This window comes from Crotalus tigris, unplaced genomic scaffold (assembly GCF_016545835.1).
Source record: "Crotalus tigris isolate CLP2741 ecotype Arizona unplaced genomic scaffold, ASM1654583v1 scf7180000024282.1769268, whole genome shotgun sequence".
Classification (NCBI taxonomy): domain Eukaryota; kingdom Metazoa; phylum Chordata; class Lepidosauria; order Squamata; family Viperidae; genus Crotalus; species Crotalus tigris.
The window spans coordinates 796,212-823,442 of record NW_024100454.1 but is presented as its reverse complement, the minus strand read 5'-3'; the positions used below and the strand labels follow the sequence as shown (position 1 = coordinate 823,442).

At 36.2% G+C, this 27,231-nt stretch overlaps 1 protein-coding gene across 1 annotated transcript in view; it reads right to left on the bottom strand.

Annotated features, from left to right (window-relative positions):
* KALRN (kalirin RhoGEF kinase) overlaps positions 1-27,231 on the bottom strand; it is a 315,007-nt gene that overhangs the window by 31,998 nt on the left and 255,778 nt on the right. Inside the window, 14 exon segments of the mRNA XM_039323763.1 lie at positions 442-501; positions 6,538-6,661; positions 10,675-10,922; positions 12,166-12,407; positions 13,904-14,075; positions 16,790-16,975; positions 18,255-18,332; positions 18,787-18,837; positions 20,020-20,112; positions 21,592-21,678; positions 23,108-23,177; positions 24,918-25,021; positions 25,376-25,442; positions 26,375-26,508. Coding sequence (XP_039179697.1) covers positions 442-501; positions 6,538-6,661; positions 10,675-10,922; positions 12,166-12,407; positions 13,904-14,075; positions 16,790-16,975; positions 18,255-18,332; positions 18,787-18,837; positions 20,020-20,112; positions 21,592-21,678; positions 23,108-23,177; positions 24,918-25,021; positions 25,376-25,442; positions 26,375-26,508 — 1,716 coding nt within the window.

Genomic DNA, 27,231 nt, shown 5'->3' with positions numbered 1-27,231 from the left:
CCTGCTTCCTGCAGAGATGCAGCAAAGGGAGGAGCTCCGCCCAGTAAGCTTTTCAGCTCCTCGGAGAACATGTGAGTACACTCTCTTTTACACATACACACACACACACACACAAAACACACACACACACACACACACAGATTGAAGCAGGGAAGCGCAATTGCCTCTCTCTGTCTCTCTCTCTCTCTGCAAAGGCAGAGGAGGCTGGGAGCCACAGGGGAAGGCTCAAAGAGCTGCATGCGGCTCCGGAGCCGCAGGTTGCCGACCTGTGGTCTAGGATCTTCTGCCTGGGACAGGCACTCCACTACATTATACTACAGACACACCTCCTAGATTAGAGTCACTGAATTTTATAGATACTTTTTAAAAACAGGCATATAATTCTTTGGGGAAATTAGCACTGGGTTTGGGAGAGGGAGGATAGAAAGGATCATGGTCTACCTCCATGCTAGTGTTGGGGTCAAGGTCATCACATTCTGACTCTTCTGAACTGTTTGTCTCCTTTTGAGCAGCATGGAGAAAAAAGAACAGAGTTTTGATCAGCAGAGAGATTAAAGAGAAGAAGAGCAGAGCAATTAAGAGCAACATAGAAATGGCCAATAACTCAAATACTTTCCAACAGAAAGTCACTAGGTGCAAGCAATATACACTGGGCAAAATAAAATAAAATAAAAACTGTCTAAGTAATTTAGAAAAAAAATACATTAATGGAAACAGCACTATGAAACACTACCTCTGCTATATCAGCTTCCCAATTTGGGAGGGCACTTGGAACCTGCCCCCCCCCAAATGTATCTAAATAACCTTTAGCATCCAATTCTGGCAAGGAAATAAGAATTCTGGAGGAGTCAAGGGCCTAGTGGTTCACTCAATCTTTTGGGGTGCCTTTTTTTTAGAGGTTTAGCCATGCGTGTCAAATGCTAATCATTAATTTTTTTAAAAGTCCTACAACTGTAATAAACTTGAGTAGCCCAGAATTCTGAAGTGGAGCCAGTTTTAAAAACCTGAATGTCATTTTCTGATTTTGTATTTCTTAATCCCCATTTAGAGAAATGTAGGTGCACAGCAGAAAGTAGCACATTTGCTATGGTATTGAAGGGCATCCTTCCTCCATTCACTGAATGGATTGTTTAAGGAGGGAGATGCCCACCAAATATATCTTACCCCATGCTCTATCAGTGTTGACAGGCTTCATCATCCTTTGGCAGAACACACACAACACAACACCAAGACAGGCACACCTTTAATCACCATAAATGCTCATGAGATTTGTGTATATAAAGAAGGGGAGGCATGATCTAATGCAGTGGTTCTCAACCTGTGGGTCGGGACCCCATTTGGGGTCGAATGACCATTTCACGGGGGTCGCCAAACCATGCTGTCCGCCATTTTTTTCCCTTTTCCCTAGCTGTCCTACTCCCTCTTATTGGTGGCCACACCCACTTGGGGGTCACACAACATGGGGAACTGTATTATGGGGTCACAGCATTAGAAAGGTTGAGAACCACTGATCTAATGTATTATCTGTTCAAAAAAGGATTTCCTCTTCTAGCATTTGACTAACTGGATGCTCAGTTGCTTTTTAGCTTTGTTTTGGGGACTAACATTATATTTAAGATAGCTGTTCTGAGCATTTTGTTAGAAAAATGTATGCCTTGCTACTTGATGTTATTAAGTAGGTGGGATAGCAGTCCATTCTATCAGTCAGCAGCTGAAGAAAGATTGGCCAAGCCATAATTTAAATAATTTTGAAAATGTTATACAATCTCAATATAAAAAAAATGGTCCCATTGTTTTCTCTTTGAAATTATCTTGGACAATTTTCCTGCAGACTGGGTAGCAGGACAGCAGCTATGTGCAAATAATTTAGGGAGCACAAGATTCCCCACCACCACCATTTTCTATGGCTAGAACACTGGACAGCATCCACGTTTTGTTTCATAGCATAGAATAGTTAATCCATTTTTGTTTGGTTTTTGTTAGGATGCTGTCAACTCAGACAGTAAAATAAAACATTTCAGAAAAGCCTGTGTTCTAAGCTTGAAATGGAAAAATGTTTCCTGTGTTGTGCATACCCCTCTCTCTTTTTTTTTTTTTAGCAAAAATCACAAATCAAAGTTAACTTTAAGAAATAGTAACAGAGTTTTGTGACATCTTATGACAAATGACATAGAGTCCATAGCTGGAATTAGTATCTTAAACTGCAATTATGCATAACAGAGTTGAGAGAGGAAAGTAAATAGAAATCGGTGAGTAACAAAGTGCAGTCAAGACAAGACAATGGATCTCATCCAGCAAAGGTTCCTGCTGCCAGGACTTTTTTTCATCAGTGATCCAGAAAACCTTTTCCACTGACAAAATGGAAAAGAAGAAATTCTGATTAATTATCTGCTTCACTGAAATCTTTATGGGTTCCTTCGATTAAACAGTGGTGGGTCACCCGAAAGCACGCCTACTATGTAGCAGTGTGTGCCCTCTGGAATGAGGTTCTCCCCAAGATGTTGTTTAGAAAAGCCATGAAGAGTGGGTTCTTCACCTGGTGCAAGGCAGGGTAAAATCTCTCCCTTCAATCTTTCTGGTCTGTTGCACTTGCTATCTTTTATTGATTTTATTGTAATTTGTTGATTGTGAGCACCCACCCCACCTGAGAGTTGGGCAGCACACAAGTGGTAGATAGATAGATAGACAGACAACAGACAGACAGATAGATAGATAGAATGATCTGTCTGTTTCTGGGAAGTTCTAGAAGTGGTCGGAATTTGCAAACCAACCAACCAGATCCCAGACTCCTTCTTCCTACTTTATGAGTAAGAACAATTTGAAGAAATTCCTGCCAATGAAAGGAAATTCTCAATCCAATCCATTCACAATTATTTATTAATAAAATTACAAGACTGTTTTATCAAAAATAAAATGTTTACCTCTCTGTACTTTAACTTTTGGTGGGTCGTGCCAGAATAATAATGGGGTTGATAAGCTTGCCAAAATTATTCTTTAACAGTTAGAAGTGGATAAATCTCCATTACTTTTTTCTTTAATATTTATTTAATATTTAATGTAATTCTTTTGTATGACAGTATATGCTACTTGGGATCTTAAAAGCCATGTGATCAGAATAATACATATTGTACTTTGAAATAAATGAGATTAAATAAAATGTTGTCCTCTCTGTAGAAAAGATTACTTTATATTTAGTGTTAGGAAAAACACTCCAAATCTTTTAGCTTGCTGGGACAACATTTATTATTTAGATCTATAGTAAAGTACTTAAATATAAATACATGCAATTTTACGTCTCTGGAACAATACTGTTAAGAAGAGAGTATAAGTAAGAAGCTGGTATTAAACATCTCTGTATGTTTTTTTGAAAAGTTTAATCCTTAAATTAGAATTTGAAGAAAAAGAATTAAAATGAAAGTGCTGCCAATTTAAAAAAATAACATTTCTGCAGTGGATGAGTAAATTTAAATGTACTAGAACTATTAGCTAGGATTTTAATATTGTATGTTGATATATGTGAATTTGTTTTCTTGAACATTATAATCTTGGTTTAAATCAAAAATGGGATTTTAATGGAATGTAATAAAGTGAAATGATGATAAACACTAAGGATTTATAGTATTTTCCAGCTGATAAATATTTTCCATCTCTGTGGAACTGTAAATGGCTATTTGTTTTTACACAGATTGCATATTTGAAATTGTTCAGATAAATAGGGTTCTTCTGTCTTTCATAGTTATAGAGGAGCAATTCTGCAAGAATGGAGATTGTTGCAACTGAAAGAATTCTTCCTTCTCCCCAATTATGAAAAATACAAAAGTTCTATCCCATTTTATAGCCATTACAACAAATAGAAATACATATATTTTTATTTGTTTCTAACATCTGTTACTTCCATGAAACAATGCAAACACAAACCTGGGAAAGATTAATTAAAAGAGAAAATAAAACACTTTTGTTATAAGAACACAAGCTTAAATTTGCAACATCCTGCTGAATCAAGCTGAATTTGAATAAAAACTTTCTGTGACATAGAAATGGAGATCTGCTTAATTTTAGAATAGGATTTAAAGGGAGGGGGAGAAGAAGAAATACAATATATAGGTTCTATTTGTACAATTCTCCCAGAATGTAAGTTCTTGTTTTGTAAAAATCACTTTGGTATCAAAAACAAATAGCACCAAACATCAACGTTCAAAAAACTTTATAAAGGAAATACATATTTATAAATTATGTTTCAATAGCATCTGCATAGACATAAGACATTGCTGAGAATATGGGCAAAAGATGGATAACTTGGGTCCATAGTTCAATTGCCTCATTTATTCCTATCATATTTTTAAGTGACTGAGTCTTAATTGCCTGTTCCAAGTAACTGCTGAAATCAATGCCAGAAGATATTCTGGGATATGACAGCTGGTTTCAATGCTCTTGAGGTTCTTTATTCAGTATATAACATGTGGTAAGAGAAGGTGTGAAACTCTAATTCTCAGAATGTCACAATGGATAAATTTTACTCAAGTTTCTTAAGAATTTTCTCTCATATTTGAATAACTGTACAAACTTCCAGAAAAATAGGTGATTTGACTATAGTTTTATACTGTGTTTTTTATACTTTTTTATACTTTTAATATGCATGTTTTCCACTCACTTGAAATCTATGGATCTATCATAGTAAATTTTTGACTGGGCATTCCTTAATCTTTCTCTCTTCTATAGTATGGAGTAAATCTAACAATAGGAACTATGGAACTGACACAGTACTGTACTGAGTCTACACAGTACATTGAATGCATGCCAAATTAGTTTATGAGTTAATATAACTCAGTCTGGCATTGTTGAAGATGTTATAATACTCATAATATGCTAAATCAAAGCAAACAAATCACATTAAAGCTTTATACAGTGTATGAACTTATTATTTTGGCTAATCACACAACTTATGAATTCTGCCGAATCCATGTTTTCTGAACTGAAGTATCTATTGAGGAGGAAGACAAAGCAAGGGGTCTCCACTACTACCTCTTAAGGCAGTGGTTCTCAACCTTTCTAATGCCGCGACCCCATAATACAGTTCCCCATGTTGTGGTGACCCCCAACCACTTATACATCACCGGGTGCCAGGGGCGTGGCCAAAGAAAAGGGGAAAAAATGGCGGACAGCCGTTTGGCGACCCCCGTGAAATGGTCGTTCGACCCCAAATGGGGTCCCGACCCACAGGTTGAGAACCACTGTCTTAAGGGGATATAACCTGGAAGCTACAGTATTTGAATTCTTTCTACAGAGGAGATAAAATTCTGGGAGTGTCATGCCAAAGTCAGGAGAAAAAATCTGGAACATTGCATATCTAGCTCAGAGTTGAAAAATAGGAGGAACATGTGAGTTTTCTTTCTCATCTCCAGTTCGTAGAAAGCAAAGGCTGTGATATGAATGCTATAGTAACTTCTGTAAGATGGGCGGTTCTGCAAGGTGTCAATGCTGCAAATACTGTATATTCTTGCTTTGACAATATGCAAAACTGTCTGGCATTTATTGGGTTAATACTTAGCTTAGACTGGGCGGGGGAAAAAGCCCGGGAAAGAAAGAGGAAGTAAACGTTTGACCTTCTCACTAATTGGATAATGTGACCTGTGACTGCATGAGAAGGGAGGGGTTGAGCAAGGAAAGCTTGATGCCAGCGACAGGAAGTTCAGATTCTGGCATCAACCAGTCTATCATGGTGACCGGCAAAACTGTAGCTCTGAAAATAAAGATTTTAGGAAACATGCCTGTAAGTTCTTTGAAGTGCTTCATTAGTCGGAACCTGTGACATCATGCCAGAATCTGAATCTGAACGAGGGGTCCAGGTGCCTTCTTTGGAGGAGGTCTCAAAGTGGAGCCCCGATAAGGCTTTAACAAACTACAGTGGAAAACTGGGTGAATTTTTCCTAACAGTTTAGGGAGTTTTAGTTGTACTGTGACTGGGTTGATGACCTTTACTATGGGGAAAGGTCCCAAGCCTATAATGCAACGTTAAGACCTTAGGCAGACAAAGGAGCCCTACCAAATCGTTTTCCTGTACTACATTGTCATGGCTTACTATTCCCCAAGTTTTCTTATCTCTTATCAGAAAATGATGAGAACATATTTACCATAGTTCCTGTTTAGGCTGCATGCTTTGGTTCCATTCAACTCTTGTGAGCTTTTACCCCACACATATTTGGGATGCTACAGAAAACTACCGAAAGTAAAGTACTACCCGCCCCCTGGGCATATATACATGCATGCACGCACACATACGGGCACACACATACACTCGCTCTACTTACAGTTTTGGATGCCAGTAGTGAGGAGAAAAAAGCTGTGCTGTATCCTGCATGCAAACGCCGGCCAGAATGCTACTACTACCAAAAAGTAAAAGAAATTAAAAATAAAAGCAAAAAAAGGAAAAACAAAAACAAAAGCCAGATGTCACCCCCTGTCCACAGAGAAGATGTTGCAGGGGGAGTGAGGATGAGAAGCAGTAGGCAGCAAACAGCTTCAAATGGCCTTACTCACTTTAACAGAGACTTTGTTGCCCAGAATATCCTTGGGTTTACGTAGGCCATTGGCTTCCGTTTTGCCACTGCTTTCCTTTTCCGCCCGCTTTCTCATGCGCAGGGTATGCCATGAACATGACTTCCTGTTATACCAAAAAATGCACTAATCAAATAGCAGGTCTTAGTAGGAAGAGGAAGGGATGTGGAAAGGCAAGGAGCATACATGTTCTGAATCTCTGCAGCTCTTCCCAAGGAGATGGAAGCCACCTGCAATATATCTACGTGGATATACATATTCAAACCTGAAATTTGAACTATTCTAAAACAATTATTCCTGTTGGAACCCAAACATTATCTTTAAAATATAGATGAAAAGCAAACTGTATATGTAAGATTTGTAACATGCAAAGATTTAGTACTAGATACAATGTGGACAAATAGTTCCATATTCCAGAGTTTAGTGCCACATTCCAAAACATCAAAAGTTCAACTGCAATTTTATTAAATTAACAGAATTGGCTATTTCATGGAGCAAGTTTCATTATACTTAAATTTCCTAGTGTTTTACTCTGCCAGCATTTGATCAGTCCAACATCAATAGTGTTTTGCCAAAGAAAAAAAAACCTTTCTAAATAAGAGAGAATTAAATTGGCTGTATTCATATTGTGCTATGGTAACAATAAAATGGTTTGACACAGTAAGAAGTTTTTCTTTGGGTGGGGAAGTAGAAGAGAGAAAACAACATGACAGGTAAAGTGAAAAAATACAGAATTTAGTTAATCAAAACAATATATGAAAGAATATATATTTATAAGTAGTATTTTAGATTTTTAGCAGAAATGTTATTCTTCAATTTCCAAATATACCATATTTGTAGGTTTGAGATGTGTACCGAAATAAAAAAACTGAAACAAAAGGTAGTAGCCTCTATTTTGCTTTTTTCATGCAGGACCAGAATGACATACTATACAAATAGGTGATTCTGCATAGTGTATTACAGTTGTCACAAGAGCAACAAGTGTAATACTATAGCTGCAAGCATGCAAAATAGGAGGCAGTAAATGCTTATGCATATGCTCCTAGGATCTATGATTAGAACAGTATACAAATGTACACGAATTAAAAAAAACCCTTTTTGAGCTATTTAATAGTGGCTCTATGAAAATAAATGATCAAATGAGGGTTTGTTGCAATTTGTTCCAATTTTGCAACACAGCACAACTGTGTTTAGGTCAAAGACTGAACTAAGCTTTTGAATGGTGTGCTGGGTCCTGTATTTCTAGAAGCAGACAAGAGTCAAGGCAAGAATGAAATCTAATCTTAAATCAATTATATATAATTAATTAGAGTACTCCACTGTCAGCCCTACGAGGACCAAACCAATCACAAATCAACTCCACACGAAGGCCAAAACTACTTTTATTAATATTAGCTATAGTAATAGAATCTTGCAAGTCTGGCTGTGCTTTTCTCCTGTATCCTCCTTTAATTCATGTAAACGAATCCTTATGGGCTGTTGTTGGTGCTTCAAGAAATATCTCTTATGGATATCTTGTGGTATTTACTCTAAAAAAGTTTAGCCTTTTTTTGCATTTTCAATAGGTACATTCACTGAATCAGTGGAATTGTGTAATCTCTCTTTTTTCTTGGTTTTTCAGCAGCAAGTCTGTAAATACAATATATATATCTAGGGCTATGATCCTTTTCTTATCACATGAGTTAATGTATGTATTAAAAGTATTTGAGGAGGGCTTTTGATAATACATCTTATAAAAATATTTCAAGGTTACAGCTGAGTTCAATATCCATCTAAGTACAAAAGTCCAATGGGAAGAATGAAAGTATTATTAAACAAAATAAAACAGGTGAAATTAGATGGCTCTAGAACCCTTGCTTAAGGGACTCTCTGTTTAAATTTGTAATAAGGAGGCAAAGATTCTCATTTTCTAGTATACATTCAGATAAGGCCCATCTCTGAAACAGGATGCACAAATCATTATACCATTTCCTTGCCCCTTCACCATTCTACAATAATATGAAACCTCCATCTAACAGCTATAAATGATATGTGCAAATCTGCAAGTAATTTCGTGGACTTTTTAAAAAGATTAACTGAAAAATTCTCCATAACCCAAGACATTTGAGCAATATTTGAATTCAGTTTTGGTATAGCCTTATACCAAAGCCTACATCAATGGCCTTAATTTTTATACTGATAAAATTTCCTTACCCTCATTTATTTTTGTTTCACTTCTCGTGTATTCTTGTGTGTGTGCCTTCTCTATGTATTTGTTCCCTTATATGTGTCTCATTGCGTTTCACATCCATCCCTTATTTCACCATCTTTGGTATTTATTTTTTCTACCTGGTAAGTCATGCTTTATTTTCACAGCTTCATTAATGGCATTATAATACAGCTGCTTTTTCCCGAAAAGTTGCTGCTGTAAATGACACCATTTTCTCTATAGCAAGACATTAAGGGAGTTAGATGAAGCCACCACTGTGCAGGAGTGGCATTTTAAAGTCAATTGCTGTCGTATATGAAGCAGTCCTAAACAGACTAACTTATGGGAGCAATTAGTGCCACTTCTTACTATTCTCAGGAACTCTATTTATTGGGCTATTACTGAGAGTTAAGCAGCTGTCAGTACACACAATTGGCAAGACTCAGCCTCAGAGGTTCCCCAATGATCACTTCAGTGATTCTTCAATATTATCCTATGAATGGAGGGCCAAGTATTTCACACACAGCCAATTTCTAGCTATGCTCAGGGGAGGTGCAACTGACTAGACCATATAATTCTGCAACTGTCAGACCATTCTCATTAACACATTATTAATCATTAACACAGAAATGATTAGGCCTGGCTTCAAAGGCACATTCTCTTTTTCTTTGTGGTATTTAATCATGGATATCACTGATTCTTCCTTCTTATCAAATTTTGTCCTTGGTTGAAAGAGAAATCCTATTTGAAGTTGAACTTGGTTAATACCTATGAAAAAGCCAGAGTAAACAATCGCTAAGGGCATATTTGCAACTGGTATGGTTTTGTCCCTATTATAATTAATAGTATAGCTCTTGAGATGACAGCATCAGAACAAGGAACAATTGTATTGTATTTCAGCATTTAAACCGCAATATTGAAACATTTACCACTGGCAAAATCAAGCTTTGGTGACTTTGTGTGAGAAAACTGATATTGGTTTGACAATTGCAGGTGTAAAATAACAACAACAGTTTTTATGGAAAAGGATTGTACCTTTTGTATTTAATATCAAAAAACATTTTCTTGCATTTAGTCATTTCAAATTAACAAAATGACAAAAAAATTGGAAAGAGTATTTCACATTTCATTAAATTAGGAACAAAACATAGAAAGAAAAAAAAACTAAAGTGGGTCAGAAATTGGTCCTTTTATAATCTTCTCAAAACATGCTCATAGTGAAAATTTATTTTACATATTTAAAATAGTACATTTAAAATTATTAGTTACATTACAGGTACAATGATGAACATTGCGACTATCCATAATATTGCACAATCTGACTTCAAATATGGGATTTTTTTTAAATAGTGCAAAATACTTTTTACAGGAATGTACTGCAAAAGGGATTTATCAAACAAAAAAATTTTTTTATACAAAATATGCGAACAGAAAAAAACCAAAATGAAAATGTTACAAACTGTACAAGAAATCGCCATAGACAACATAAAAACTCTTCCTTGAGAAGCAGGACACAATCCAGTAGAGGAGAGCAATGTTTGTTTTGTTTTGTTTTCCTCTCACACACACCCTTTCACATTCACATATGTGTGTTTGGGTCTACACACATACACACACATTATTTAAACACAAGATAAATAGAAATCCAGTCAATTAGATCCATGATTAGGAAAAGATGGAGAACATAAACCATGCATTTAAAACTGTCTATGGATTTTAATATTTTATAAATTATAGGGGGAAAACACACAAAAAAACCAACAAAAAAACCCAACTATTCCAAGATGAATACCCCATGCCGTGTTATCAAGCATAGTTTGTTCCAATGGCACTGAAGATATAAGGAAACAGTAGGAAAATCCTACCATTTGTGTTTAATTTTTCCTCAAAAATCCACATACTGCTCTCTGGGAATCCAACACAGCACTTACTTTATGCTTCCGTCGCTACTATCTGTAGTTGATTTAGTGAGGGGAGCCAAGATATTCCCTGGGATCCATCCTTCTGCTGCTGGTGAGTGGTCATTGGCAGGCTGGTACACAAGGAACATATTCTGCTGGTTAATGGCAAGTACTTGGACCACTTCACCCTGGTTGACACAGATTTCATTCTCCTTTAATGCATAGTAATCTTTGACGACCACCATAGAAGAGGTTCCATTGCACCCACCCAAGTCATTCTGAAGAGGAAACATAGAGAACAACAACAACAAGGTAACTGTGACATAATATTAATGTTTCATCACCATCGTCTTGTACAGTGCCTTCCAGCACAAAGGCAATTAAATGGCTAGACAAATCACCCCTCAGAAACTGAAGCAGTATTTTATCCATTGATACAAGATAAGGTACTGATGTATTAATTTTTTTAGTACCTTAAGAGTGTCGCAAATCAAGCTGAAAAAAACAAAAGGGGGATAAAAAACCCACTGAAATTAATGGAATTAATACAATTTTGCTTGGACCATTAACACTGAACTGTATAATAGCAATTTCAGAATAAAAGGCCCAATATGAAAACAATATTGTATTCTCAAATTTGAATCTGAGCATATGCTTCTGTTAAAAAGATGTCCAAAGCTTGTTTTTTAATTGCCTGGAAACCATTCAAGTACTAGCATTATCTCGGAAACAAAAGAAAGATTACTGAGTGTCAATATTGAGTAGAACTAGGGCTACATTTTTATCCTTGCAGCTCAATCAAATCAGATGAGGCAAAATCTAAAGCAAATTACAATACAATGATGGCTGGAACAGTTAAGCTATTATGCCCCTTATTTATTAATCTTTCCTGTTGATCAAAGCTGAAATCTTCATCTGCCCTGGCACTTTTGGAGGCAAAGTGCATGAATTCCCAATAGTCTGCTGCTTAAATCCATATTTAGAGACCCACAGAAGTGAACAATAATTTTGAAGGGGAAATGGGTGCTTAGCCAAATGGATAGGCAACCTTTCCTTAAATCATTTATTCAAAAGAGACAGCCTAAAACTGTAAAGGTGTCAATAAAAAACATTTGTTTAATTATTAATGCCTAATGTCTGCCAACAGATACAATTGCTTGCTTTTTAGCAGTTTTCCTTCATTCTTCATACAGTGAGATGTTATGTTTTTCCTTAATATCCCACCGTATTTTCACTATAATAAAAGAAACATACATATTTCTTAATTTAATGACCACACAGAGCATATTATATTTTTACTGTACAGCCTGGTTCATGTGACAAATTTTGTTGAGTTTGGTTTGGCATAGTCTGTTACATGAAGTCAACTACTGCGATTTGTAAACAATGTCATATGGATTGTACAAGCCTAGTCAGATATAGATTCTTCAAGAAACAATAGTTTATTGTGTCTCCACTACTTCTTCCTCCACTAACCAGATCAATAGTTAGCCAAATTTAGAATGAACATGGTTCCATTACCTTGCTCTGTTCATATCTGTCCTCAGGCTGATACTGTTCATGCCCTGTGTTACCATTGGAGGTAGATATCTTCAGAAGTGGAAGAGATGGGTTGCGCATTGTAGCCTTTGAAGTTTTATCAGATCCTACAGGTCCTGAGGAATAGGGTCTGGTGATGGGCTGAGGTGCCCGGCTGGTTTGGGGTCTCATTACAGCTGAACTGCTGCTTTCTTTACGCTGATACTCTATTGGAGACTGTAATGCTACAACAGAATATGATGTGTTACAACAGAACTCCCCATCTGTCACATCATGAAGCAAGAATGGGTCACAAGTGACCTTTGTAAATCATTGAAAATCAATGGCACTATTTTCCATTATTTTCCTCAAAAGAAAACAAAACAAAAATTATATTCATAATTTCCAGGATAGGTTTAGTACATCCAATTTCCCTATAATATTTTTAAAATAATTCTACAAATACAACTGAAAGCTAGACAGTTGTTAGCTTAAAAACAGTTGGAAAACTGAAGCCTTTTCATTAGGAAGATGAGGGAGCAAGTTTAAAAACTCTATGAGCAAAGAAAACAGTGCTATAGTTTTGGATATTTCAGGTCTCATGAAGAGTTGCCATAGACTTTTCCAATATTCTAGCTTTACAGCTCAAAGGACAAAAAAGCAGAGACACCTCAAAAGCTACTTCAATTATGCATCCTTTAACTACACACATTTATAAAAATTTATATTACATGATAGTGACATGCTTTAAGTTTGCTGTATAGGTCTATTCAGCGGTATCACTGCATAACATGTGAAGCTACATAAAACTTATTAAAGAGAAGCATGTGCTATTTTAAGCTAATATTCTATAGAACTTAGAAGTGTCTTCTCCAAATGAGGAAGAAATCGTATCAATGTCATGCTATTACTGAATGGTGAGATATGTGCCAGAAATAAGGATGAAGGCTTCTACCATGAGAAATGAAAAAGTTCTGTCATTTTCCCTACATATTCCTGGTTAAGTTAAAATGAATGAATGAACTGTTGTTCTATTTAAACTCTATGCAAATAATCATCCAATAAAGAAATGGTTGCCTGTAATATTGAAATAAGGGAACAACCACTATTTCTCCATTGACTTTTCTGAATTGTTCAACAACATCCATTTGAAGTCATAATGTCCAGACATATGTATTGATATAATCATGCAAATGGCACAACTTATGTACCTGTGGCAGATATTGGAATGCAAATACATAATGACAGCATTTCCATGATGATTTGTCACACATGTATTATTGTTTGGTTCCCTCCGCACCTGATGCCCAGTAAAGTTAAAAAAATAATTTTACTGGTTGGCAGTTATCAAGAAGTTATTAATCTGTCAACTGTTTAGACTTACCTACCTTGGAAGTATATTCCTATGTGAATACAACCAATCTATTAGACAAAGTAGTGATAACATAAAGATCTAAGATAAAATATACACCACTAATACTAAGATATCAATAGAGTCAACAATCTGCTAGGCTTCAATTTAGTTTTTAATATGTAACATGGATATTTCTTTAACATCCATTTGGCCTTTTTCTAACCATTTCCATATAAAGGTGAAGATAGAAACAGTAAGGATGACACAGATAATGAAGATGGCTATATAATTGATATCAGGTTGAAGTCGGAATAAGAGTCAACCAAAATTTTACAGCCAACTGCAAAATACTTGGGCTTTATTTCAACACAGCAGCAAAATACTTACCATTTAAGAAGTCCCTCTGTGTATCAAGTACTTGACTGATATCCTGTACCCAACCTTGTTGGATTTCAGGATTGGCAGATTGCAATATGAACCGTTCTGATGTTTCCCGATTCATGAGAGCAAATTTGCAAGGATCGTTGTCCACATTGTCCTCAAGTATTAGATATGTCATCTATAAGTAGCCAGAAAAAAAAACAAAAGTAACTACCCAGGGACATGGGAAGGATCATGCTGAATTTGGTTATACAGCAGTGGACTCAAAGGTAGCCCTTCAACTGCAGCCTATAAAAGGAGCAACAGGTTTGCTTCTTCAGTTAATTTCTTTTCTGGGGGCTACATTATAGATGCAATTTGGTTTTGCTCTTCAAGTGCTCTGCCAAGCATATTCATCTTTTGAATTATCTTTTTGAGCTTCTTTTTTTGAAAGACAATTACATGTAATCACTGTAGTTGTTTGCACAGAACAAATTGTTTACATGAATATCATCTGAAATGGCTTTTCAGGTATCTTGCCAATACATATAAGCATTAACAGTGCTATGCCATTTGCTAAGTCATGTGATTTTGAGAATGTTTTCTGCTGGCTAAAGTTTTCAGTTCATTTTGAAGACTTTTAGATAGGATTATATATATATTTACACATAAGTTTTTAATTTTTACTAGCCATATGGAGGAATAAGGTTGATTTCTTATATCTTGCTGTCTGGACTGAGAAATCACCTAAGACAGTGGTGGCGAACCTATGGCACAGATGCCAGAGGCGGCACTCAGAGCCCTCTCTGTGGGCATGTGCACCGTCGCCCAGTCCTAGGCCTTCAGCTGGGTTTTATAAAACCTTTTCGCTTTAGGCCTCCGCTGCCGTGTGCAAAAAAAAAAAAAAAAGTTCAATCAATCAGTCAATTTCAACTCTCGCAGGGAAAAAAAAGATCTTGCAAAGTTGGAATTGATTGACTGAACTATTTAGTCCCACCCAGTCTGCCGTTACCACCGCAGCCACACCCACCCAATGGGCCACATCCAGCAATGGGCCACACTCACCCGGCACCCGACGATGCATAAGTGGGTTTTGCGTTGCAGTTTCGGCACTCGGACTCTAAAAAGTTCACCATCACTGACCTCAGACAACAGTGCAATAATGAAAAAATATGGTAATTCTGTTCTGAAGCCTATTTTTCCTTTGAGGAACCATTGTTTTCAAATTCAAATAGTAAGGCCTCTATTCACCATATTTATAACCTGCATAATTTAACTGTGAGGGATCAACGTAGAATCTGAAAAATCATATATGTTCTACCAGTGATTACTGGATGATGAATTTCAAATAGCTCAGTTAGTGAAAGTCATCCTCTAATGTTAATTAATCAAGATGGGAAGTTTAAAATTAAATTGTTTAATTATTCAGAGTTGCCCAGTTATACAGATGTGCAAAAAAGTTTTTTTCAAATATATGAAGTTGGTGAGGCAAGAAACAGTGATGCTAAGACCTAGACATAATAACGGCTTAAATAAGGAGCAGATGCATTCCAGTCTCAAAGCTAGGAAAAGAATGGCCAAGAGTCTATTAACAGACTTGGGTTTGAGTTTCTGGAAGAAACTCAAGATTTATAGGTGAGCTGATGTGACATAATACTTGCAAAAATCTGCCAGGACATTAGTAAAGGTATATAATATATGCCAAAATTGATTTTCAGGTTTGGAGCCAGCAAAACAAAAAAGTAAGAGAAGAAATTGCAATAATACAAATGTATAATTTTTATAAAAGCAGTCAAAATATGGAGAAGTAACAGCATTAAGCAGTTGCACTGAGAGGGAGTCATCCAGTTAGTACATTTTGGTTTTCCCATGTAAACATACAAGAAGACATGAAGTGGCACAAAGATAAAACAAGACCACACTTACTACAACTTCTTCTAGTTTACTTAGCTAGCTAGTTCGGGTTAAAGTTCTTCAGAGAAATGATCAGTACAATCGTCAACTTACAATCGCAACTGAGCCCAACATTTCTGTTGCTAAACAAAATAGTTGTTGAGTTTTGCCCCATTTTACAAGCTTGCTTGCCACAATTGTTAAGTGAATCACTCTAGTTGTTAAATTAGTAACATGGTTGTTAAGTGAATCTGGCTTTCCCACTGACTTTGCTTGTCAGAAGGTCGCAAAAGGTGATCACAGGACCCCCCCCCAACACTATAACTATCACAAATATGAGTCCATTGCCATTCATCCAAATTTTGATCACATGACCACAGGGATGCTGCAACAGTCATTAAGTGTGAAAAATGGTCATAACTCACTTTTTTCCGTGCTGTTATAACTTGGAATGATCATTAACTGAACCGCTGTAAGTTAAGGACGACCTGCATTCTAGAAGCACAGAACTAGAAAGGCACTGATCATCTCATTCTTTTGATCTTCTGAAGTGAAAAAGGAGACTTTTACTTGGTCTGGTGCATCTCTTTTGTGTCCCATCACTATGCCTCCCATTGGCCCCAGGTAACCTGTTGACTATTGGAGAGTGTGGCCCTCCACCTTTAGCTCTCCCTCGCTGATAGGGCAGCTCACGACTCCCCTTTTCCTCCCATGGAAGAAGGCTAACACTGCTTAGTTTTGCTATGGGAGCAAACATGGAGATGATGTCCATTCTTTCCTGGAGGAAGGCTCTTTCACCCAAGGAAACTGATTAAAGAAGCAGCTACCTTTCATAGCAAAAAGATCTCTGAAAAGTGAAGTCAGTTGGTAGGGAGGGAGTTAGAATCAGTCTGGTAGATATGACTCCCCACAAAATCTCCCTTAGGGATACAAAAAGCTGTCTATCCTTCATCTAAAGGGCCAGAAAAGATTTAAAGAAGCAAACTTCTTATTGACCTGGCAGTCTTATCAATTTCTTACCTTTATGCTCCGCTTAAACAGGTACCCAGGTGTTAAGGAGCCTTTCCTAAGTAGTTCACTAAAGATGACTATTTGCTCAAAGAGGAAAACTCTGCGTTCTTTTGGCCGAGACAACCCTCCAGAGTCCTGCTCTGTTACATAGAATGTATCCTGCTGCAACAATTTCCCTTGAGCTGCCAGCTTGCCCTAAGACAGGTGAAAAAAAAAATGAAGCAAACATAAACTGAATGGATGCGGGAAAATAATGTATTTAGTTTACTAATTGCTATGCAGTACATTGTACTCAGGACAACTTCTATAAATAAAAATGACAAAAGTCCAATAGGACACACATACACACACATGAAGTTAGCACAAAAATATTTCAAAGGAATTGGGACAGGGGCTAACAAGTAACAGACAATGATCACTAATGGATATAATAACTTCCATGGAAACAGAAGCATTTTAAGATTAAAGAGCAAGAATGTATACCCATTTAAAATGCTTCTAGAATGAATACCCTCAAAAACATTAGTATAGGTAACACACATCCTCTAACTGGAGGTGTCTGGGAGAGAACCCCACTCTATTTTTATAGGCAAGGACCCTTCAGCCAGGATCTCTGCTAACAATCTCAAGAGCACAAATTTGAACATAGGGGAAGAAATAGTCCTTTAGATACTGTGATTCCCCCAAATGAAAGTTGTAGCATCAATTTGGGTTTGTATATTATCAGATGAAGAAGAACTTAGTCTACATCACCATGGAGTTCAGTCACAGATTCAACTCTCTCTAGCCTGGCATCTTCCCAGTGTGTCAAAATGAAGCTCCCATAATTTCCAATTGACTGATCTGCAAGCTGCTGTGTCCCACACTGAATTTTAAGATTAAATTTAATTTAAAAGTTTTTAAAAGAAAATTGGAAGGTGTTTTATCTATTGTGAAGTTGATTTATTGCTTATGAGCATGGGATACTCTAGTCATCTAGAGTATGGAATACTCTAGTCATCTCTATACAAACATAAATGACACTACAGAAATTGTTTCAGCTTTTGCATTTTGTCTTCTTAATTACCAGACTAGTAAGACAGGTTACAACAACTCTGTCACATTTTGATTAGAGGTGGACACCAAATGAGATGGCTCTAAAATGTGGTGGCAATAAGAACAAACAACCTGCTCCAGAAAACAAGATGGGCTCAAGGAGGTTAGAGACCTCCAGCCTACCACTCTGTGAACTTAAGCATTCATAAACCTAAAAAAATAATCTGCTTTAATAACAGAGAGAATGAGCTCTGTTCTCAGAAACTTTTTCAAAGCCTGTATATATTCTGGAGGACAGCTCCTAATATTCCTGCTGCTAATAGCTAGAATTGTTGGAAAGAGGCCATTATACATTCTTACAAGTTTTCAACAAGCCTCAATCGTTTTTTCAAGAAAAAAGAAAGTAACTGGCATTACTGAATAAGAAATAGAGGGATACCTCAAAGCCCTGCAGTCGTCCCAGATTCATCATGTCATTGCAGCGTTTAGGAACAAGGCACATCAACTCTACAGCTTTCTGTAAGAGAGAGGGAGCAGAGTAAATATGGGAACAAATAAAAAGCAGTTTGCCCCCCCCCCCTATTCTACTCTGACTAGGACCACACATGGATCAACCCTTCTAGCTAGAGAATACAGGTCAGAATCAGAAAATGGATATATTGTGAAGAGATGCCCATTCATCAAATTGACCTTTGAAGAAATGCAGTTTCCAGTTGATCAAAAATCCACTGATTACTTTAAAGAGCTTGGATAACATTTTTTTGGAAATATGTAAAGAAAAGTGGACCTCAGAGGCATTTTTAGAAACTGATGGGTAACCATAAACTCTTGCTTTGTTGCCCACTTGCTGGGAGGTAGTGAAGGTGGAAGGAATTCAATCTCCAATTAGAAATATCCAAATGTATTACAATTAAACAGTTTTTTAAAAAGTGTATCAGTCACCAAGTAAAATAAAAGTTAACAAACTGTACCTCTATTTCCAAGCAATCCAATCCAGCCTTTTCACTATATTTCAAGAAATCCTATGGGAAAGAATATCACTCTTAAAAATAATTAACATTTAAATGCACTTTTAAAGATGAATATGATTGTTGTCTTCTTGTAGAATTATCTGGAATTATACTTAAACCTATTTTATGTATAGTACATACCATCTGATTATATACTTAATAAAATGTATGACTGAAGTTATGTACTTAAATTGTGACACTGCATGTGCAATACAAGTCAAAGAAATAGTTCTATCTGCCTGTAATCATAGCTTTTCTTCTTTATAAGAGATAACTAATGCCAACCAAAAGGAAGGCTGAAAAAGTTGCATTTTTAATATTAAAAATGTTAACATTCTTTTAGGAACCATTATTCCAAAATTCAGGATGATAAGATAAGATAAGATAAGATAAGATAAGATAGACCAAAAGGCAGGCTGAAAGTTGCATTTTTAATATTAAAAATGTTAACATTCTTTTAGGAACAATTATTCCAAAATTCAGGATAAGATAAGATAAGATAAGGTGAGGTGAGGTGAGGTGAGAAGAGAGAGAGAGAGAGAGAGAGAGAGAGAGAGAGAGAGAGAGAGAGAGAGAGAGAGAGGAGTTCCATAAAAGAGATGCCACCATTTTGATTGCAAAGGCTTGATCCTAAATAACATTTTACTTTGTGTGATCGATAGAGGCACACAGAACAGAGTTCCTGATGAAGACTGTAGTATTTAGCTCCATTCATGTGGATGGAAAAAGTTCATAAAACTTTACTAAAATTATAAAAGACTTTTTATATGAACCCTTGTATGTGTTACTTTTAAAAAACACACAACTAAAACCAGTGGAGTTACATAATTAGATATCTGGTTCCAATAGTAATTCATCGTGATGTCCACTAGATGATGGTGAGTTTATCTATACAGTATTTGTACACACATGGTCCTTGGAATAGCGATCAGGCTCAGCACCAGGACCAGCATGAATGATATCTTCAGGAAGCAGTCCAGCAAATACCAAAATAATTAAAGCTGATTTTCACAAACTGGAACAAACTAGCTGGGTAATACTGCTGGCTAAAACAGGTAAACACAGTACTTATTCACTTATTTATTTAATGCATATAGCTGCCCAGCTCCCCTTAAGGAGGCCCTCCTAATTATACTTCAGTCACTGATGAATTTTTGATATACCTCACATTTGTTATCTTTTGATGTGTTTTACCTTGAGAAGCAACTGATACTTGGTTATTCTTTGAATGGGCTTAATTAAGAAGTCGCTGAGAGTTAACCGCTGGTTTATTTCTTGTTGCACTTCCTATAAAATGAAAGTAGAAGAAATCACTGTTGAGAGAAAATAATTAATTTCTCCTTTGCTTCCCCCCCCCATGAGACTCAAGGGAGCATATGTGGGATCCAATCAGAGCACTGACCACACTTAGAGTTTCTCAGATTCAACAATTGTGCCTACAAAAATTAGTCTGAGATTACGGAACATCTTACAATGAGTAGCCCATCATCTAAACAAAGATAGTCTTCAATTCATGACTATAATGATGGATGGTTTGTAAAGCACCTCTGGCCTTTGCAAAATGTTGCACCACTACTCCTACGGTCACATGATTATTGTCTGGATGTTGGGCAACCTAGCTAGAGAATACAGGACAGAACCAGTTGAATCGCTTTCAACTGGTTGCCAAGTGCCCTATGAGCAAATGATCACCATTTACCATCTTCTCTGCAGACCTCCCCAGAAAGTCAATGGGGAAGTTGGCAAAGAAGGTTGCCAACAGCTGTTGCCTGCTTTGGCAGGCAGCTTTTTCAGCCAGCCCCCTAGAGATAAGTGGGAGTTGAAATCCAAGTAGGAAATGGAGAAGTAACACAGTAAAAAGTGCCTCAGGCAGCCGAGGAAGATCCTAGGAGGTCTTGTATACACTACGTGCAAGTGTCTCTCCATTCAGGAGCTGAAAATCCTGCTTGGTTTTGGCAGGGTGGATTTTCAGTTTCTCAGTGAAGCTTTGCCGAAGTATCCTCCACCCTGTCAAGACAGTCCTTGGAGTTCCAACAGGTTAAAGACCCATGAGATTGCTCCACATCCGCAACCTGGAGTGCCCATATTGTGGTTGTTGAGCAAAGCAGTTGTATGACATCTCACTTAATGACCATTTCATTCAGTGACTGAGGTTCCAGTCCCAACTGTGATTGTAAGTCAAGGACCATCTGTACTATAACAAGCAGAATGCCATTATTCAGAAAATACTTGATAACATGCCTTACTGTATCTTTTCTATGTACATTTATCTAATCAGTCATGAATCTGCTTCAAAATAATGTAGAATGTAGTGTAATAATTAATTGATGTATTTATAAGAAATTTAACCTTGCTTTTTACTAAAAGCAATGCCACATTATCAGCAGTACTTGTCATTCAGAGCATTATATAACCCGAAAGTAACCCTAATTTGCAAGTAAAATTCAAAACAGTGTTACCAGAGATTTAATTTCTATATTAAAGTTTTAGGAAAAATTTTAATCTGATTGAAAGTGAGAAACTAGTTAGTATTCAGGAACTACTCTCTTCCATTCCTTACTCACGTATACATTCTCCACTTTTGCCAGCTAAGAAGCCAAGTGTTACCCGAGAACAAATATCCACTGTTAAATATGAGGAAGCATTTACTAAAAAAGCAGAACAACACAAGAGCAAAGCCAACTGTCCAAGCAGGGGAAAACCTTCTGGTGTAGATCATGAAAAAACAAGAAGAAAAAGGAAATCAGGCCTCATATCTGAACTTACCTCAAAATATGTACCACATTCAGCTACAATGTATTCTGATTTTGGTTTGTTTTGACAGTATACTACATACATGTGTAATCGCCTTTCCTGTAAAAAGTGAAATACACAGCTATTTTAGAATAAGCTGATGTTACAACTTTCACAGACATTGGGCAGAGCAGAAAAATGAATTTAATCATGCACATTTTTTTCTGTCTGCTAATCTAATAAAAAAATGATGGGAGCACCTTAAAAGGTTGGAGAAAACAAAAGAACAAAAGATTAGTTCATATATACACTAAGCTGAGGAAAACATTCAGATGGTGCCGTTAACCAAAGCCACTTTTGTTTTAAAGGGTTTCAATCTAAATCTATTCCTGCTCCTCCTAGGTACAGGGGTCAGCACTTCTACAACACTGTGTAATTGGTGCAGGGCTGAATACATAGTTAAATACCATCAGCATACCACCAATATCTGACCCTGTGTCAATGGATGACCTCTCCCAGCAGTTTCATGAGAGCAGAGTTTCCTGCATCACTCTAACCAAAATCCCTGGATAAATCTCTTTCTTTCTGTCTCTCTCTCTTTCACACACAGGTTGGATCAGTTCTCTTAGGAAAAAATTGAACTACTGAAGAATGGTACCCATCACTCCAATCCCATGGAGTAAGAATAGAACAATACCATGAGTGATGGCACTGAAAGCCACTGAGACATTAAGAAGGACCAAGAGAGTTGGATTCCTTCTGTCTTTGTTTCTCCAAAGATCATCTCTAAATGTTAACCATGCAGTTCTTGGTCTGAACTCTGATTGCTATTCATTCAGATAACCTTTTGCAAGTTAGATTCTGGAATGTATTACTTGAAGGTGTGTGTTCTGTTTTTCTACATCTATACTACATTAGATTTTTTTTTCTTTAAAGACCTGTTTCCTAAATACAATGACAAGGCTATAGCTAGGAAGAAAAACCTAATTATTATGCACAATCATTTTAGTTTAAGAGAGTTGCAAGTTAAATGTTCAGCAAAGACTCCTTTTTATTATTTTGTTTGAATTGTAAGAAAATGCTAAGCAAAATATAGCTTTTTTGTATTATGACTGAAATTAAAATACTGCCAGTGGTGGGATTCAGACAGTTCACACCAGTTCAGCAGAACTGGTAGCTAAATTTTGCTGCATTCGGAGAACCAGCTGGCTTTCAGAAATCCAGTCTAGGCTTCGGAGGACTGGAGAAGGCCTCCCAGGCCTAGAACAACCCACTGGAAGAGTATGGATGCCACTTCTGGAAGTCCATTCTAGGCTTCGGAGGCCCAGGCCTGCATCAAATTAGAGAACCGGATGTTGTATTTGAATTCCACCACTGAATACTGCTTATATCTAGAAAAGAAAAATGTGTGAAATAGTGTATTTTTATAACTTATGGAAAATCAGAATATCGTGACCTAGAATTCTTATCTGATATCTTTAAAAAAATGATGCCAGATTTGAAATGCATTTAATTTCTTTTTAAGAAAAGTCTAACTTGTAACACTCACATGTTTGATGAAGAGCTGTGCTAAACGGTCATGTTCCTGAAGGCACTTTTCCAGTTCAGTAAGAAAAAAGCTGCAATATAAAATAGGCAAACTATGCTCAAAATCCCTCTTTTCCAATATGCTCCATTGACACACTGTATAATTCTATAATTAGAAAATAAACTCGATGTTACATTAGTTACCTCTGAAAGAGGGGCTGCAGTTCTATAAACTCCTCTGTCTTAAATCTCAAGTTTATTCTGTCTTTTCTGCTAGTACTCTCATATAAATTGTAGCTTCATCTGAATTTGTATTTACTTGCAAATATCACTCTACTCACATTTCAGACAGTTGTCATGCCAACAATTAATTCCAACTGGCAGTTCTTAATGTCTTAAAATAAATATTGTTTAAAAATGCAAAATCCTATTGATCCTCACATGGCACAGTTTTAAATAACAGAAAGGGCCAGGATTATAAGTCCAGCGACAAAAGAACAGTAGGTGCAATACAATAGCAACCCTTGTTTAAAAAAAATAAGTCATAATCTTCTTCAGCTAATGCCAACAGCTAAAGAAGAATCAGGACAGTTCTGGAACAATGTTTTCCCTGTCTGTTAATGTTGCAGGGTAAACCAGATAGAAATCACAGACAGATGAGCTAATTCTACAGTACTGTAAAACTACATTGACAAACTACATAAAGACAATCCTTATAAAAATATAAAAAACTTATCATTAAAAATAAAAAAAATTAAACATTTAAAATATACAAACCACATGGAGAGAATACGGTAAAGATCAATTCAGATAGCCTGACCTCGAGAAATTGAGTTGAAAAATACATGCAAAAAAGTGGAATACTTCCTGATAATTATGAATGAAATGATAAAAACATGTATCATCTAAATTGCTGTGGATGCATCTGAAAGCAGAAGTATATAGATTTGTGGTAATTGCATGTTATTGTCTGGTGAATGAAGATACTGGAAGACCTATGGGTGAATTTGGAGGGAATCTGTGTAACTTTCTACATGAAGGCAACCCAAGGGAAAAGCAAATTCTGTAAGGTGATAGAACAGATGGATGGGAATGAGATAAAACCAAGGAATTAATGTCTATTAGTGGTGGGATTCAGCCAGTTCGCACCACTTCGGCAGAACCTGGCCAGTTGCTCAGGCCCAGAATGGACTTCCAGAAGTGGCATTGACACACAGAACCGGTTGTTCACAAATTTGAATCCCACCACTGATGCCAATGATGACTTTTTGGTCAACATATGCTTAGAAAACACTATATTTCAAATACATGACTACAGCATAAGTCTAATTATACATATGTGCAGATGGAAAAGGAATTAAACAAAAAGCATGGCTGATTTAACTGTTTACCACAAAACTGTGAAAATGAAAGAAGCATACAAAGATAGCAAGATGTTCTGAATGTAGGACAAACCATTATTTAGTAACTTCAAGAGTGAATTTTGGAGAGAAAAGGTTGAAAGAAACCAATAAAAGCAGAATGATTACTGTGAGACACATTTATGTCCCATGCCAAAACATATGTACAAATTCTACATTAAAAACATAATTTTCTAACAGAAAGCATAGAAAGTGTGTATATATAGAATGTATATAGAAAGCACTTAGAATACAGCAAAAATAATTATGCGACACAGTGCCAGAAGTGGATCTATGCTAATGGGAAATATCTGGATATTTGGGTTGTTTGCAAACGAGAGAAGAAAGAGAGAAGTAATGACTGGTCAAATTAAATGTATATAAATATTGTACAATTTAACATTAGTTGTTTATAATAGCTTGTAGACTTACTCTTTGTGCCAATCATAGATCTGATGAATGTTTCCAAATACAATCTTGTCTTTTCCTTTCATATCTTCAGGAACACCTTTTTCTTCTATTCTTTTCATAAATCCCTTGGAAAGGAAAAAAAATAGTGATTAAGCAATGGCAGACAGGAATATGAGCAGTAATAATCTTCATTTTTTAGCAAACAAAATCAACTACTCATTGTAATAGCAGATCTTTATATGCAAGGCATCATGCTTCTGTTAGTTTCCTTATTAATAGTTTAGAGATATGTCAAGTTTAGATGAGCCTTAAGGACTTGCTGACAACTTGTTTAGATGAGTTTAAATCAGTTAGACTTTTAAGAATATTTAGAATGGCTTGCAAAAAGTCAATATTAATCAGATTGTGATTTAAAAGTTCTCAGTATTAGTTTTTTATTGAAAAACAGTTTATATCTAAACTAATTTATTTTAACTTACCTCCACCACAGTTCCTAAGTCCTTGACATAGTCTTTCTCTGTTTGTATCAGTTCATTTAGAACAAACCTAGAATTCAAAAGAGGTGTATATTGGTTTCACAAGGCTTGTACTCCAAGCACTGCCCAAAACTATTTCTAAATTAATGGAGTGCGACTAGTTAGTCAGTAATGCAATTCCTATTAAGCAAAAAATTCTGAATAGTGCCAAATTTGAATATCCTCATACTGAAAAGATGAGCTGAGTCAAAAAAAAAAAAGGCAAGGTGATAGAAGCTGGCTGAAAGCATACCAGAATAACTCTCATCTTCTATTGACTTATCTTTTGTATTATATAAAAATAAAAACTTAATGAAGAACTAGGTTTAGTTTGCTCCCATTGCCTTCAGCAGATCTGATTGTCTTTGAATCTCTTACGTCTTCAATGTGATTTTGATTAAACCAAGACAACTCCAATGGATAGAAGGCAAGGACTGGCTAATGTCTATACTTTCCTTGTCCTACAGTACTTGATTCTGATATTATCACTCTTATCAACTTTTTAGACTCCATCCAATTTTATGCAAAGAATTTTTTTCTAGTGGAATAAAATTTGCTCTCCTCTCCACTTGTGGATATATCAAATCTATGATAAGACCCTGTTTGGTGTAATGGTTAAAGTGGTGCCTAGAAACTAGGAGACCATGAGTTCTAGCGCCGCCTTTGTCATGAATGCTGACAGCTTGACTTTTGGTCAATCTCTCTCTCAGCCCAACCTACCTCATATGGTAACCGTTGTTGTGGAGAAAACAGGAGTAGGAAGGAGTATTAGGAATGTTTGCTGCCTCAAGTTACTTACAAAGTAACAAAAACAGGATAAAAAGGTAATAATAAATAAATCTGCTCTTGATAATATGGGCTGCGGCTGGAGAGAGAGTTTCTTCCCACAGACATTTCTAAACTCTAGTAGGAGAGGGCATCAGATATACAGTTGCAAAACAGATCAATAACAGATTAACTTACATCCTGCCTCTCATAGCTTTGGCCTTTTGTTCCTCTTCGAGGTTTCTTGAAGGAGGGGTTGAAGGTGTCACAATTTCATTCAAGCATCCAGTACTATCCTTTAAGCTTCCTCGATAGGAGCCCCCTTCCAATGTCTTAAGAAATAAAGAAGGGGGGGGGAGACAAAAGATAAAACTAGAAATTATAACCACTAACTAGACAACATATTTACCTTGTTTTCTCTGATATTTTAGATTTATAATAACTAATTATGAATAAAACATTTCAGTATTTGATTAAGGTTTCTAGCATAACAGGAGTGTTGTCTGCATAGCGACTCTTCTAAATAAATGGATATTAATTTTTTCCTCTCAAGATCAGATGCCTGTCTGTAAGCAGAGATTAAACTACCGGTACTGTTTTCCAGTTAAAAAAAAAACACAGAGAAAATTGGATTAATGTTAACATGATGAGCAGAAATCTAGATACACGAAAAAGGAAGAAAGTAGAAGGCTGATATAAAACTACAGGCACAAGGTTAATTTTGAAAGGAATTAAATTAAAACAAATTGTTATATTATAGCCAGCTGCAATACTGAGTTGCTGTCACTTTTCTTTCAGCTAGCTGAGTATTTGTAATGTTCAATTATTAAAAAGTATTGTGCAATGTTGTTTAGTTTTAAGCACAGTCCTTGGAGCTCTTTTATTCTGTTCAAGATAGCTTGTTACTAAACATTCTTATCTAAGATTGTTATTCTTGTTCACCTTCCTCATTGCACTGTACAGTCTTCATTTATAGGTAAACTGAAGTTCTTTAACTGAAGGTGAAACATTAAAATGAACATACGGCTTCATAAACAATGCTAAATATTTTTGAA